We start from the raw sequence: 12,998 nt of genomic DNA on the forward strand, positions 1-12,998 counted from the left end.
GCAGACCTGAGAAAACTAAAGTGACATGATTCCACCCCTGACCTCCCTATTCAGTAGTTTAAAAAAAAGAGTTAGACACCTCAGAAAGGGCCAGTCCTTAAAAAGCAACGTGAGTTTTAAGTAAGTGTTAAACAAATGATGGGGATTACACAGATATTTCAGACAGGCAGAATTTTAAGCACACCCTCAGCTTTTTAGCTTTTCCATCTTCCCCAGCTGATGAGTGCCATAAGACATGTGTAGATTGAAACCCAGTTTTTGGTAACTGAACTTCTTAATAGCAGTGACATCAATAGCTGTCATGATCAATACTTTATCTCTTGGCAATTGCTCCTCAGACTTTGAAGCATCATAGCCCCCGATCTGACAGGTCTGTTGGACGCTAAAGAATGAAACCTTGATACAATTTGCAGAAACTGTTTTAGTACAGGATATAAAATCAGCCTGATCTATGACAGCTTTACCGTTAGTGGAGTTTCACAGTGGCATAAAATTGCAATACAGAGATTCTGAAACAGACTCATCAGCTATACTTTACAGAGTTAGGAACAGTGATGAAACGTTCATCATGGCAACTTATGTACAGGTGAAGCGTCTAATGAAGTCACAGGCACCACAGGTCACTGAGGATTTTAGCTCCACATCGCTAACTCCCTACTATTACAAACACACACTCCTAGCCCTAAGCTCACACAATACCTGAGCACGTATAGTATAATCGTATACGGTACTACTTTACCGTTATGTTCCCTTTAACTTCTCTTCTGGACCAGTTCTGCTGTACGATTCAGTCATTTTATGTTCACGTTAGCATCTCGGTTCAGAGCTTTTCAAGTATTTTTGCCTTACTGATTTCAACACGCATTTAGAATAAAGCACACAACACTGAAGTTACTCAGACTTTCCATGTCTTTTTTTTCCCGTTGAAAATACTTTGCGTGAGGCTGGTAACGGATCAGTGCTGAAACACACTTGAACGCTAAGTGTGCATACAACGGCGAGCAGCCGGGAGGGTCCCTGTCTGCCTGGGAAAGCCTGTGGGAGTCTAAAAAGCATGCAGTCTGTGCTGCTTTGGCATTGCCCCCATTAGCAGTACTTAAAGTTAGTTAACGTGTACTACACAGACTTAACCTCTGCCAAAAATGCTGACAGCCTACACCTCTTACAGCCCTCTTACTTGTGCAACTTCGTCTTCAGCAATTGAGGCTTCGTTCCCAACGACTAGTTTGCAGAAGCCAGGAACACCTACAAAGTGACATAGCCGATATGGAAAACATATACTTTTAAGTGCATTTAGTCTAATTTAGGGAGGTTCCAGTACAACTACAGCCATCACAATGCTTTAATAAGACTTTGTGATGGTTTTTGTGTTTTTTGCAGTGCATTTTAAAATAAACAAAACATCTGCACCAGAAACATGTTGGGGCCTCAATTTTCAGTGCATAGCTGTGCGGGAGCAGCAAGGCCTCCTTCTCCAGTGAAAGAGGAACTGAAGAAGAGCCTCTTTCAGTAAAAATAGTAGCACCAGAAGCTGAAGTTCACTTTGCACTGGGTTTTGGCAGTTCCGCTTCATGCTCTGGTTAGTTGGGAGAGTAATATATTCTCACACCTACCATCTACCTAAGTATGAAGTTACTTTATAATAGCAAACACTGCTACTCATAGTGGATCCCTGCCAGTAGATGGTTGATTGCACTCATTCCATGTTAGGGAACTTAGGAGTGTTTGTCACCAAAACAACTTACAAGTTTGTGTATTAAGTTATAACTGCCCTCATGTTTCATATCCAGATTCTTTCGTACAGTTTTTGAACACACTGTTGATCTCATTGCGTTACCTTGCTTTCTTTAAAAGCATGTCATGCAGCAGAGTTAAAGCCACAAACCTCTACCAATACAGTAACCGCCAAAATCTGGTCCACTGTACTCTGAAGACTAACAAATAGGACAAACATTAAGATACAAAGTTGAATGATTAATGAGATCCTTGCACAAGACAGATTAAAAATAACTAGTATACACTGCTGCATCAGATAAGGAAACCTTCTGATTTAGAAGCAGAAACTGTAAAGATGGTCACATTTAGGATTTAAACAACTTAGTTAATGCATACAGGAAATTATCCATTTGACATAAAAATAAACAACAAAAATAAATCTACTGCTCCCCTAAGTACAGGCAGGTCTACGCTTCTGCATTACAGTCCATCCAGGTGGCAGTTATTATGCTTGTGTTCATGTGCATATCATTTTTGTTTGATTTGGTAGGAAACATTTAAACAAGTCAAAATCTGAAAAACAACCACATGCTCACTAAAGAGAAAACAGCCCTCTACTTTTGCTTGCTTATGCATTTCTCCTACTTGCTATCCAGCTTTTGAATTCTTGGTTTATGCCTGTACAGCTCATACATAAGTTATGCACAACAGCGTCTAATGCTGAAGAGAAGAAACCCCTTTCCCCTGCGTGCAACCACACGCTTGCATCTTTAGGAGCAAAAGAGAAGGGACATCAGATAAAGAGATAGAACACCTTATTTCCAATGGGAGGGGTAAACCCAAGGCTCCTTTTCCCAGATCAAAAACTGCTTTCTTTTCTGTTTTCTGTCCCAAGAGATCAATGAAACGGGTAGCCAGCCCTCCATTGCATACCATGGCTTGGAAGGCAGCATCAGCTGACAAACCTTTCTGTCGGATTCTTTGAGGTCATGGTGGCTGTTTGCATGTGTACATCCCAGCTCTGGATACTCATGCTATTCTCAGACATAGTAAGAGCTCAGAGAGAATTGCACAGTCCTGCTAGTAGAAATAAAGCAAAGGATTGCAATGATTGACTCCCACCCTCCCCTTCAAAGTGCTTTGCAAACACATAAAAAAGAAAAGTTTGGTTTCTTTTTGAAAGAAAAAGGAAATGAAGGTCAAAGGGAGCATAAAATCAGGCCCTAAATGGAAAGGGCATTCATTAGCTTGCTCAAAAAGAACAAAAAATAAAAAGCAGTGACTACTTACTAGATGCAAGAGAAACAGCAACAGCCTGTACCTTCCAAAAGAGCCTTATCCAGGCTTACTGAGAATGTAAACTGTCTCCTGAAAAAAAAAAGGCATGCTGGGGAAGGCTCCTATTTCAAAGAGGCAAGAGCAAAAAAAGTTGCAGCAAAGCACCCAAGGCTCAGCTGTGGATAATTTTGGCAAGAGGGAAGAGATTGCCCTTCAACAGATGGCTACTTATAAAGTACCAGGGGTGTGATCCCAGCACAGAGGAGGGGGAGGGAAAAAAAAATTAAAAAATAAGGAAGAGGTTTTTCTAGGAAGTCTTAGTCTGAAATAAAATGTAGGCCACTCTGACAGTTGTGGGTTTTTTCTTCTAGATAGTAGCTGACAGTTTGGGCTTAACTTCCATATGATGAGGAAGCAGATTAGGGAAAAAGATCATTTCTCCATTACTTTTGAGAATTTTGTTATGGTTATTTGAGATTTAAAAAAATAAATATGGAGCCTGTGTTCTGCTAATTCACATTGCAAAAAACTCATTTTCAATAAGTTTGATCTGCGTTCAGATAACGCCCTCATTTCTCCAACGAATGTGCTTGCGGCTGCGTTACGTGCTCTGGGAGGTGGGGTGGCAATGAAGGGTGCTGGTCAGAGCGTTACCAGCCTGGAAAAACCACTCCTGCCCTGTCCTCGCCTATCCTATCCAATCCATTTTTGTCAACACAAAGGCAGGAGCCTAGCATATCTAATGGGGAAGGAAGGAAAAAGCCTATTAGTGTTCTGACTTGGTATTTTCCCAAAGGAAATTCTGACTATCGAGTACTCAGCTGATTCTTATAATGCAATTTGCTTGCCATTGGAAGCTGTCCATTGATGAAAATTAAATAAATATGATATATTTGCAAAAAAATTGTTCTCCCCTGGCGTAATAGACATCTTAAAACATCTGAGATAGATAGAAAGGCAGATTCGTCATGGTCTCAGAACAATCTCAAACACAAAAGCCTTAATTCTGGTTCTGTAGGTGGTTGCCCATTTTACTGATTATATGTCTTGTATCATGTGGCAGTCATGTAGTGAGAACTTACTTTGGAACATAGTTGAAAAATGAAGCAGCTTAGTTATGGCAGCATTGATTTCTATACCTAAGTAACGAGGCAAATCTTGAAAATAAGATTGGTTGATTTACTTAATATAGAAATCCCTGCCAATTTCCAATGTACTATCAAGTATAAGCACATTAATTTCAACCTTAAAAAAATAAATAAACAGCTGATTTATTATTTCTTCAATGCATATGTTTTTGAGTATTTGAATATGTCTACATCAAAAGAAAGTAGATTTTTAGAGAGCCAGTTAGCTTGCGTTGCCAAGTTAACAAGTTCTGGTAAGGTCAGTCTGTCACAATAAATCTAATTATTACACCGTTATTTTCTTTATGTATGCAGTTTTCACCATGTGCTATAAGATGGAAAGGATAGTGGACTAATGCTGTCCTGTTGAATCTGCTGGTGATAGGCATCCTTACTCGCGCAGAGTTGGGGGAGCGTTGCGAGGGAAGCAGAGGACAGATGGATGTTTTTCAGTTGGTGCTTGTATGACCTATTTAATCTGCATAATTAGAAAATGGGAAAGTAGTCTATGACGCTGATGCTGACTTCACTTCTAGGTCTTTTTGAGCGCATTTAAAGTACGGTAATGAGAAAAACATTTTACCTTTGGGCAGCAATCTGATTTGTCAGGAAATTCCTCTCGCTATGATGGGTGGATGAGGAAAATTTGGAATAATATGATCCAGATGTTAAAGCTCCCATTTAGCAGCAATGCAGATGTATTATTTTATGGAATTGTCCAGAGGGTGACCTTCCAGTATTAATAATAAATCAATACTGGGGTTTTTCATCTGTATGACTTGATTCCTATCTTTGTCCTCATTTACTTGACAAAATACTCATGCATTTCATGTAAAGGCTAATAGTATTAAAATTAACAATCTAGAAGACATAAAAATCAATAGGGAAATTTGAAACAATTACTGCAAACAATGTGTACCAAGTCATCTGATAACAGCATCACCCAAGAGAAGGCTGTGATACTATGGTTTAATTAATTAGCATTTAACTTTGCAACTACCGTGATAACAAAGTTCCATTATAGATTTGTGTTAGAAAGTAGCTACTTTACTGAAGATGTGTGCCTGTTCGGTTTTGGCTTTGCCACTTAAATTCAGACTTTACTTTCAGCCTACTGAAAAAAAAGCAACCCGCGGCACAAAAGCCCGTTGGAGAGGGACGCCCTTGGACAGCAGTGAGGCGAGAGGGAGGCTTTGGTGGCCTCCGGTGAAGGCCAGGAGACTTCCGACTCCGCGGCCAGGGATGTGTAGGGACCACTGAGCTGTGGCCTGCCAGGAGGGCTGCCTGGCACCGACGGAGCCCTGTCACTTTTAGGGTCGCAAGCAGCAGAGTGTGGTCCCGAAATGCCAGGGCTGCAGGGTGGAGAAATGCCTAACAGTGGTGTGACCTAATGGTGCTGTGTCGTTATCTTTTACAGGTGTTTCTATCTGTTAATTTATTTAAACTTATATTGTGAAATGCCAGTTTGCTCAACAGTTGCATGCTTTCTGGGGTTTTGGGGGATTTTTCATTAAGAGTTTCTCCTTTTTCTTAGGAGAAGAAGAAGAATCCAGTTCTGCTTCTGTTGAAATCTGTGGCAAAACTGTGTTAGGTTTCACAGAGAGTAACACACATACTTTCAGAATTCTGCTTTTTGGGTTAAGGAAGGAGATTCATCTTCCATAGAAATAGGTTTTTTTACTCTAGATAGATTGTGCTTTTTGTTTGCTATTAAAAAATCCCCCAGCCCCAAACCAAACATAAATTTGAAAACCATCTCCACTCAGATTTATTTTTTTTTTTTTAGTAACCTTTCCATAAAGATACAGGAGCTAACTCTACAAACACATATTAAAGCCAGTCTTGCTTTATCTTTGTCATCATCAGGCTTCCACAATCCCAAATCCACGGTTTGTTAATGTGATCATGGAGAGAACTGACTTACAGGGCTTTTGACTCTTCAGTGGGTTTCAAATATTTGCTCATTGGAAAAGAAGTGGAATATTTCATCACTGTGGGCAATTCAAGCACATATACATATTAAGCTTGATATAATTTCATTTAGAAAAAAAAGGTTTAAAAGTTCAAGCCACAGCATTTTATTGTGCTGTAGAAAGAAGTTTTAAGTTAAGTGTTGAATTTATATGAATACGTCCGAAGAAGCTACCTAGTATGTGGCATTTTGTGCCACTCTGCAAAATATGCAAGGTATTGAGCAGTCTTTCTTTTCTCTTATCCATAGGTTGGCCTACAAATGGTTCCTCCTGATCTATAAGCTGAGTTATGCAAATGGAATTGTGGGTTATCTAGCCATAATGTTTACCACGTTTGGATTTAATCTGTTCTTTAGGTAGGGATCTTCAGGCAAAATTGGGATTGGCAACTGTTATGATTTCCTATTTGATAGATTTACTTTTTTTTCAGTGAAATTGTTCCAGGCTGGTCTCTTCACCACCCACCTTAACATAGGAAACCCCTTTTACATTGTGCAGCTGTAGGTTCTCTTACTTCCTGATTTTGTTACTGCATAGTTGGTCTGAAGTTTGATATTTAGTCATTTTACAACTTCTGCTTGTGGTGTGAAGAGAGGAGGGGGAAAAACCTTAAACTTCATACAGCCACTGTGTTCACTCATTCAATCCCCTAATTTAACTACTGAGTTAATCCTCAGTCCTTCATTTGTATAATTGAAGGAGATGAGACATAAAAAGCCTTGACATAAAGGATAAAAATAGATAAGCACATTCACACCAAAACCACATTCTAATTCTTTCTGATAATTATGATTACCCACTCTCCCGGGCCATAATATTGCTAGGGGGTTCTCCTCTTTTCATTTTGACATTTTATTGCCAAGACAATACTGTATGTCCAGATGATTCTCGACCTAACCTCTTAATCCAGCTAGAATTTTTGCCTGAGTAGAATTCAAATTTTCTTTATGTTTTTCCAGGATTTCTGTCTGACTAGCAGCCCAGTCAGAGCTACTGTGCTGGACTCTGTTTGAGGCACCATCTGGCCAGAAATCCAGGGATTCCTCAAGAGCGTGTAGACCAACTGCATAACGCATCTGCTGTAAGTCCAACACTTCTTGGAGGTATTGGAGAGACTGCACATACATAAATCAGCTCTTCCTTTAAGTGTCAGATTTATTGCCCATACATTGTATAGGTGATTAATCCAAAAGTACATAGCTGTGATGGAAAATTCTTGGCAGAAACTTAGCAGTCTTGTGTTACCAATACTGTTAAGCTTTAGTCTGTTGAGATATTCTATTTAACCAGCTAAATTCCCTCACTAGTGTATTTTAAAGATATAGCTACAAAATTTGTTAGCTCTATTTTAAAGGATCTTACTTTGTGCCCTGTTGCAGCAGAAATGACAAGTCCTTTTTAACGTTGAGAAGATCCAGGTTTATGAGCATTTGGTAGCCAGGTTTCAGCCTCCCAAGACCTGTAACACATATAATCTCAGAGAGATGACAAGAGATGTTAACATTTTTGCAGACTCTGTTGGGTTGGGGTTTTTGGGGGGGTTAGGGGGTTAAATACCACTTGGTGCAATTTAGCAAAGATTCTATTCTGAAGGAATTTGTATTCAGGAGGACAGTGGGCTCTTTCAACTACAGAAACTTAACATTTTCTTTGACTGGCATCTTATACCTTACTGAGATTCGGCTGATCTCATTGCTTCTGCAAAACAATGAAATATATCTAATTGTTCTCTATAATAAGACTCTAAGCAAAGTCCCTTTCTATAAGGAAATGTGTCAGCTTGGCCTTCCCAGAACAGAGCTGAGTAGCTGTGGCTCCAAAAGCAGTTCATAGCCTACTTTCCACCTTGCTTGCCGCCAAGCATATTGATACTTCAAGTACGGGGGCGTCTACTGCCGCAAAAGAAAATGAAAGTAAACCTGCCGTTTGAATGAAGCAGGAGCCAACCGGAGTAAAAATCTTATTATATATGTTATTCTGGTGTTTTGATCAAGGATGGACTCACCTGAGTACTCTTTCATGGTTTTATGACAGAATCAAGTCTGATGACTCCACGGATTTTGCTGGGACACTGCTTTTTTTTGCGGACTGTAGTACGGAGTGATGGGAAGAGACTTTGCAGAGGTTTGCTCCGACGACATGGCCTTCGCCATTGGTGTAAGGGCTGAGGATCATCCTGGATACCACTTGTGAGGACCGAAAGTGAGCTCTTGAATCTCTTGTGAGAATAAGGTCTACTGGATACGCTGGCAGTAACATAACCTCCCTTTTCCTTGAGGAGAGCTGGTCTTGTGCCATGGGCAAACTGTTGAACTCCTTTGTCAATCTTATGATTAGAAGAACAGTCTCAACGAAGTAGTAGTCAGTGACACATGCCAGTGCCTGATTTGGGGTTTCCGAAAGGTGGGCCCTGTGTACAAGAGACTACGTAATTTTCCTGATTGCCGTAGGAAGACAAGCTTCTTACTTCCCCAATGTCTGCGAAAGACTCTTCTTGCCCTTTCCTTTTTATAGCTCTTTTCTTTTTCGAATAAGGTGATTACCTCAGCACAACTCTCTTATGTCCCAGTTACTTAAAATCAAGCAGACAGTTGCTAAAGTTCTTGCATCAGCAATAAGATTTGAATTATTTCTTGGTAACTGTGCATCCTGGCAGTAGTAAAGTAAGACAACTGTAGCTATTTTCATGCTGTCCTTATCTTTGATGGCACTTAAAATGTGTTTATGCGTCCTTGACACTAAGCAAATATTTTGTTGTTCTTTGGCTTCTTTTTTTCCAGTAAACTTGATCTTGACAGTTTTACATCAGTGGCACACCAACAAGAAATTTGTCCAATGACATCTGTGCAGTCCGCGGGCAGAAAATTTTTGTGGATATAAATGAAGAAGGGATCATTGAAAACACCTACCAGTTGTCCTGTTACGATGTGTATCCTTTCCATGTAATTATGGAACTGTTGTTTTCTCCTCTTTTATGCTGCATTAAAAAACAATAACAATGGCAATAAATACAAAGAAAAAAAAGGAACCAAAACCATATTCAGAAACAACATAGCACAAAAGTAAAAATAGGAGCATGATATATATCTCAGTTCTGTGACAGAAGTTGAGGCCACACAGCTTTTTGCCAGAAAGACTGATGCAAGAGTGTCCATAACCCTATGGTTTCAGGCCCAAATCCGTCTTCCAGGTACTCGGTGCAGAGCCTGCGCGGGTGTGCCTGGCGGCACATTGGACCCTTGGGTCAGGTCTGCCAACCTAGGCTCCCGTGTGCTGCAGAGGATTTCCTCCGGCTGTGCCTGGGGCTGTGCTTGCTGGGCAGTTTTGAGTCAGATGTGGAACCCTTCTCAAACGATGGCACATACATCCCCCACAGCCCAACAGAAGACCAAATGTCTCATACTCAGGGGTAGCACACAACCCAGCATTTTGCATTCCAGAAACTAAAACAAAAGGCATCATCGCATACGTGCTGGAACGATGTCACCCCTTTCTGCAGTTCATAAAGGTACCCTGGCTTCTTGCAAGCAGGAAAATGTGAATACCAAGTCACATTCAATTTTAATTCAACTTTAAAATTCAACTTTAAAATAATTCTAAATATTCTGAATATTTTAACTAATTTGAAACTACTCAGTTATAAAACAAGACTGTATCCATAATCAGTCATTAAAATTATGTGTTGATGGTTTGATTAGGTTTGCAGGTATATGCACTGGGCCTTGTTTATAATTTAAAGATTCCTTAACAATACACCTGATACCAAGTTTCATGAGTCCTGCATCTGTTGTTGGCAAGAACCAGACTTACCCATACTGCCCTGAGAATGTTGATTTGAAGAGGATGTTAAGTAACCCATACCCTCTCCCTAACAACTGTGCTTTTGATTTGGATTTTCCAAACCATAGCCTGATTACTTACTAATTCTTGTTTTGATCTGCAGCGGAGGGATGAGATGGCCACATCAAATAAATGGAAAACCAATTATTATTAAGGAACAATTATATTTAGGGGAGATGATAGTTCTGTTTGGCTTTATCTTATCTAAGACCCCAAGCAAGCTAAGAAAAGTGCACGATTTTCTTTCTTCTTGATTTTAAGACATCCGGAAATCATTTTTATAATGAGAAGAACATTTTAAAGAATGTAAATCAGTTTTAGAAAGACCATGCTGTGGATTTTGCTCTTTAATGAAATAACAAAATGGATATAATCTACTTTCAGAACAAGTGCTGTTTTTTCCCCCTCCTCATGGTAGTTAGGAAACAACATTTTTCCTTTAGCAAATGAAATAATAGTTGAAGATCTGCTGCTGAATCTGTAGAAACCTGCTTGAGTGGAGGCAAAGTTTGGCTTACTTTTTTGAAGCCTATTTTAACCGTATGTGGAGAGGATATTGAATTTTAACCTTACCCCTATAAAAAAGGAAGCGAATTAGAAGAGTTGAAAAGAAGGCATTTCAAAAATTTTACCCAATACTTTTTCTTTGATCCTGGCTAAGAAAAAACACCAAGATTTACTTATTGTTGCATTTTCTCTCCAGTTTCCTTAACAATAGATAAGGTGGGAATGCACACGTATTGTATGGACAACTTTTGGACTGGCTGTGCTATCTGGTGGTTTGGCAACTGGTTGTTATAGGCATTGTCCAAGGCATTAATTACCCACTGGGTCTAGAATAGGACTCAGATTATTAGTGAGAATGCAAAGGATATTTACCCGTCTACAATAATTCGCATATTCTGTACTCCAATTTTAACAGACTAGAGAAAATAGCAGTTAGTTGAACTCTGGTGGGCTATACACCTTCTTGCAGGTTAGTGCCTCTTTTTGCATTACAGTAAGATTGTACAGCATGCTGTTAAAGCATTTTGTTTTATTTTCACAAAGTAAGAACTAAAAGAAATTGCTGCCTTTAATGGGAAGATTGTGCTTATTTATTAGAATGAATATCCCCTAAAAAAAAAAAAGGAAAAGAAATATTTTGTTTCATTATTAAATATATTGGTAGTGGCTTCCAGCTGAAATTCTGACTATAGAAAATTGTGCAGCAGTTAAGGAGACTTTTAAGTCAAATAATGGCTTTGTATACAGCGAATTCCAAAAAATGGCAACTACCATCTGTTAAGCTCTGCTTCTGTACATGCCTGGAAAAGTCCTACACTGTGCCTAAGCCCTAACAGAAGTTAGTCGTCCCTCTGGCTACCAGATTCAAGCTGTTCATCTGAAATTTCCTGTGGCTGCAAGGCAGGTATCACCTAAGACACCCCTTTCTTTCTAAACCATCTCTGAAGGAAGAGCCTGGTGCCAGTGTCTCCCATTTATTTCACTTTTTCAGCAATTAGAGGCCTTGTCCCAGCAATCTTCTTGAGAAGGTTGGCCCCAGCTGACAGCAAACACAACGTCTGAGGTGCGATGCTCTCCATCCCCTCTGGTTTTCTGGACTATGTTTACAGAGAGAGCAGAAAGGTAGGAAACACCCTTTTTGTGCCTGTGCTAAGGCTGCTGATCAGAGACAGGAGTATGGTGTTGGGTTCAGAAATGACATATACAACAGTGTTTCCCACATTCTAGCTGAGAATAACTTAAACTCCATTTAAGCAAGTCAGAAGAGTATTTAGATCCTACCCTGAAGCATCTATTCCCACATAAGGCACAACGGTACTAGGCAGAAATCATCTTCCATAGGTGTCTTTCACCAAGAAAGTCGTCTGCCGTAGAACAAACATGCTACAACAGCCAGAACCGCAGTGTGAAAGTGCATTTTTTACATTAAAGCCTTGCAGCCACGATCCTCAGGAGATGTGGACATTTCATTTATGGTGATTGTGAAATACTGCTCAGTATCAGTCCTTAGATCCACTAACTAGGAGAGCTAGGACAAAAATCCTTGCTGCATAAACTGACTTTTATTGCATTTGATTAGAAGTGGTTTATACAAAGAATGCAGAAAACCCCTTGGCTAAGCAGGCTTTCTCCTAAAGCTCTTGCAAAGATAAAGATATATAAACTACATAACTATATAGCTAAACAACTTTCCATCATTAAATATTTAAAGGAAACAGCTTTTGCTAACAGTGCTGATTCACGCGTGTAGCCAATTGTTGTGGTTTAACCCCGGAAGGCAGTGCAGCAGCGCGCAGCCGCTCGCTCAGCCCCCCGCAGCGGGACAGGGGAGAGCGTCGGAAGGGTCAAACTGAGAAAACTCGTGGGTTGAGGTAAAGACAGTTCAATAGGTAAAGCAAAATAAGGAATTCACTCACCACACTCATCAGCAGGCAAATGTTTAGCCATTTGCATGAAAGCAGGGCTCCATCATGCATAACAGTTACTTGGGAAGACAAACACCGTAACTCCAAACGTCCTCCCTTCCTCTTTCTTTCACACAAATTTTATTGCCGAGCATAACGTTACATGGTATGAGACATCCCTTTGTTCAGCTGGGATCAGCTGTCCCAGCTGTGTCCCCTCCCAAATTATCATGCACCCCCAGCCTCCTCACTGGCAGGACAGCGTGAGAAACAGGAAAGGTCTCGATGCTGGGCAAGCCCTGCTCAGCAGTAACTAAAACATCCCTGTGTTATCCATGCTGTTTTGGTCACTAATCCAAACCACAGCACCATAGGAGCAACCATAAGAAAATTAACTCTATTCCAACGGAAACCAGTACAACAGTTCATGACCATGGTGACAAAAAGAAAATAATCTCACAGCAAGCAGTAGAATTTGCAGTAGCTCAGCTCTCTGTTCTCGAGATACAGACAGGCGATGGGACGAACAGGCAGGGGAAACTAATTCAGAGTACATTTGCTACATACTAATTCGTTAATCTCCATGTCTAGGATTTTAGAGCTATTTTCAGATTAAACCAAAACATCTCCTGCTGGTCTTCTTCAAGAGGCCA

The 12,998-nt window shown here is 40.1% G+C and overlaps 1 protein-coding gene across 1 annotated transcript in view; it reads left to right on the forward strand.

The window, feature by feature from the left end:
- LOC104168700 (RING finger protein 121-like) overlaps window positions 1-10,776 on the forward strand; it is a gene marked incomplete at its 5' end in the record, with an annotated part of 11,461 nt that extends 685 nt beyond the window's left edge. Inside the window, 7 exon segments of the mRNA XM_009709373.1 lie at window positions 6,343-6,450; window positions 8,129-8,177; window positions 8,180-8,251; window positions 8,893-9,023; window positions 9,285-9,337; window positions 9,834-9,971; window positions 10,658-10,776. Coding sequence (XP_009707675.1) covers window positions 6,343-6,450; window positions 8,129-8,177; window positions 8,180-8,251; window positions 8,893-9,023; window positions 9,285-9,337; window positions 9,834-9,971; window positions 10,658-10,776 — 670 coding nt within the window.
- Window positions 10,777-12,998: the final 2,222 nt, after the last annotated feature.

This window comes from Cariama cristata, unplaced genomic scaffold (genome assembly GCF_000690535.1).
Source record: "Cariama cristata isolate BGI_N322 unplaced genomic scaffold, ASM69053v1 scaffold8551, whole genome shotgun sequence".
Classification (NCBI taxonomy): Eukaryota; Metazoa; Chordata; class Aves; order Cariamiformes; family Cariamidae; genus Cariama; species Cariama cristata.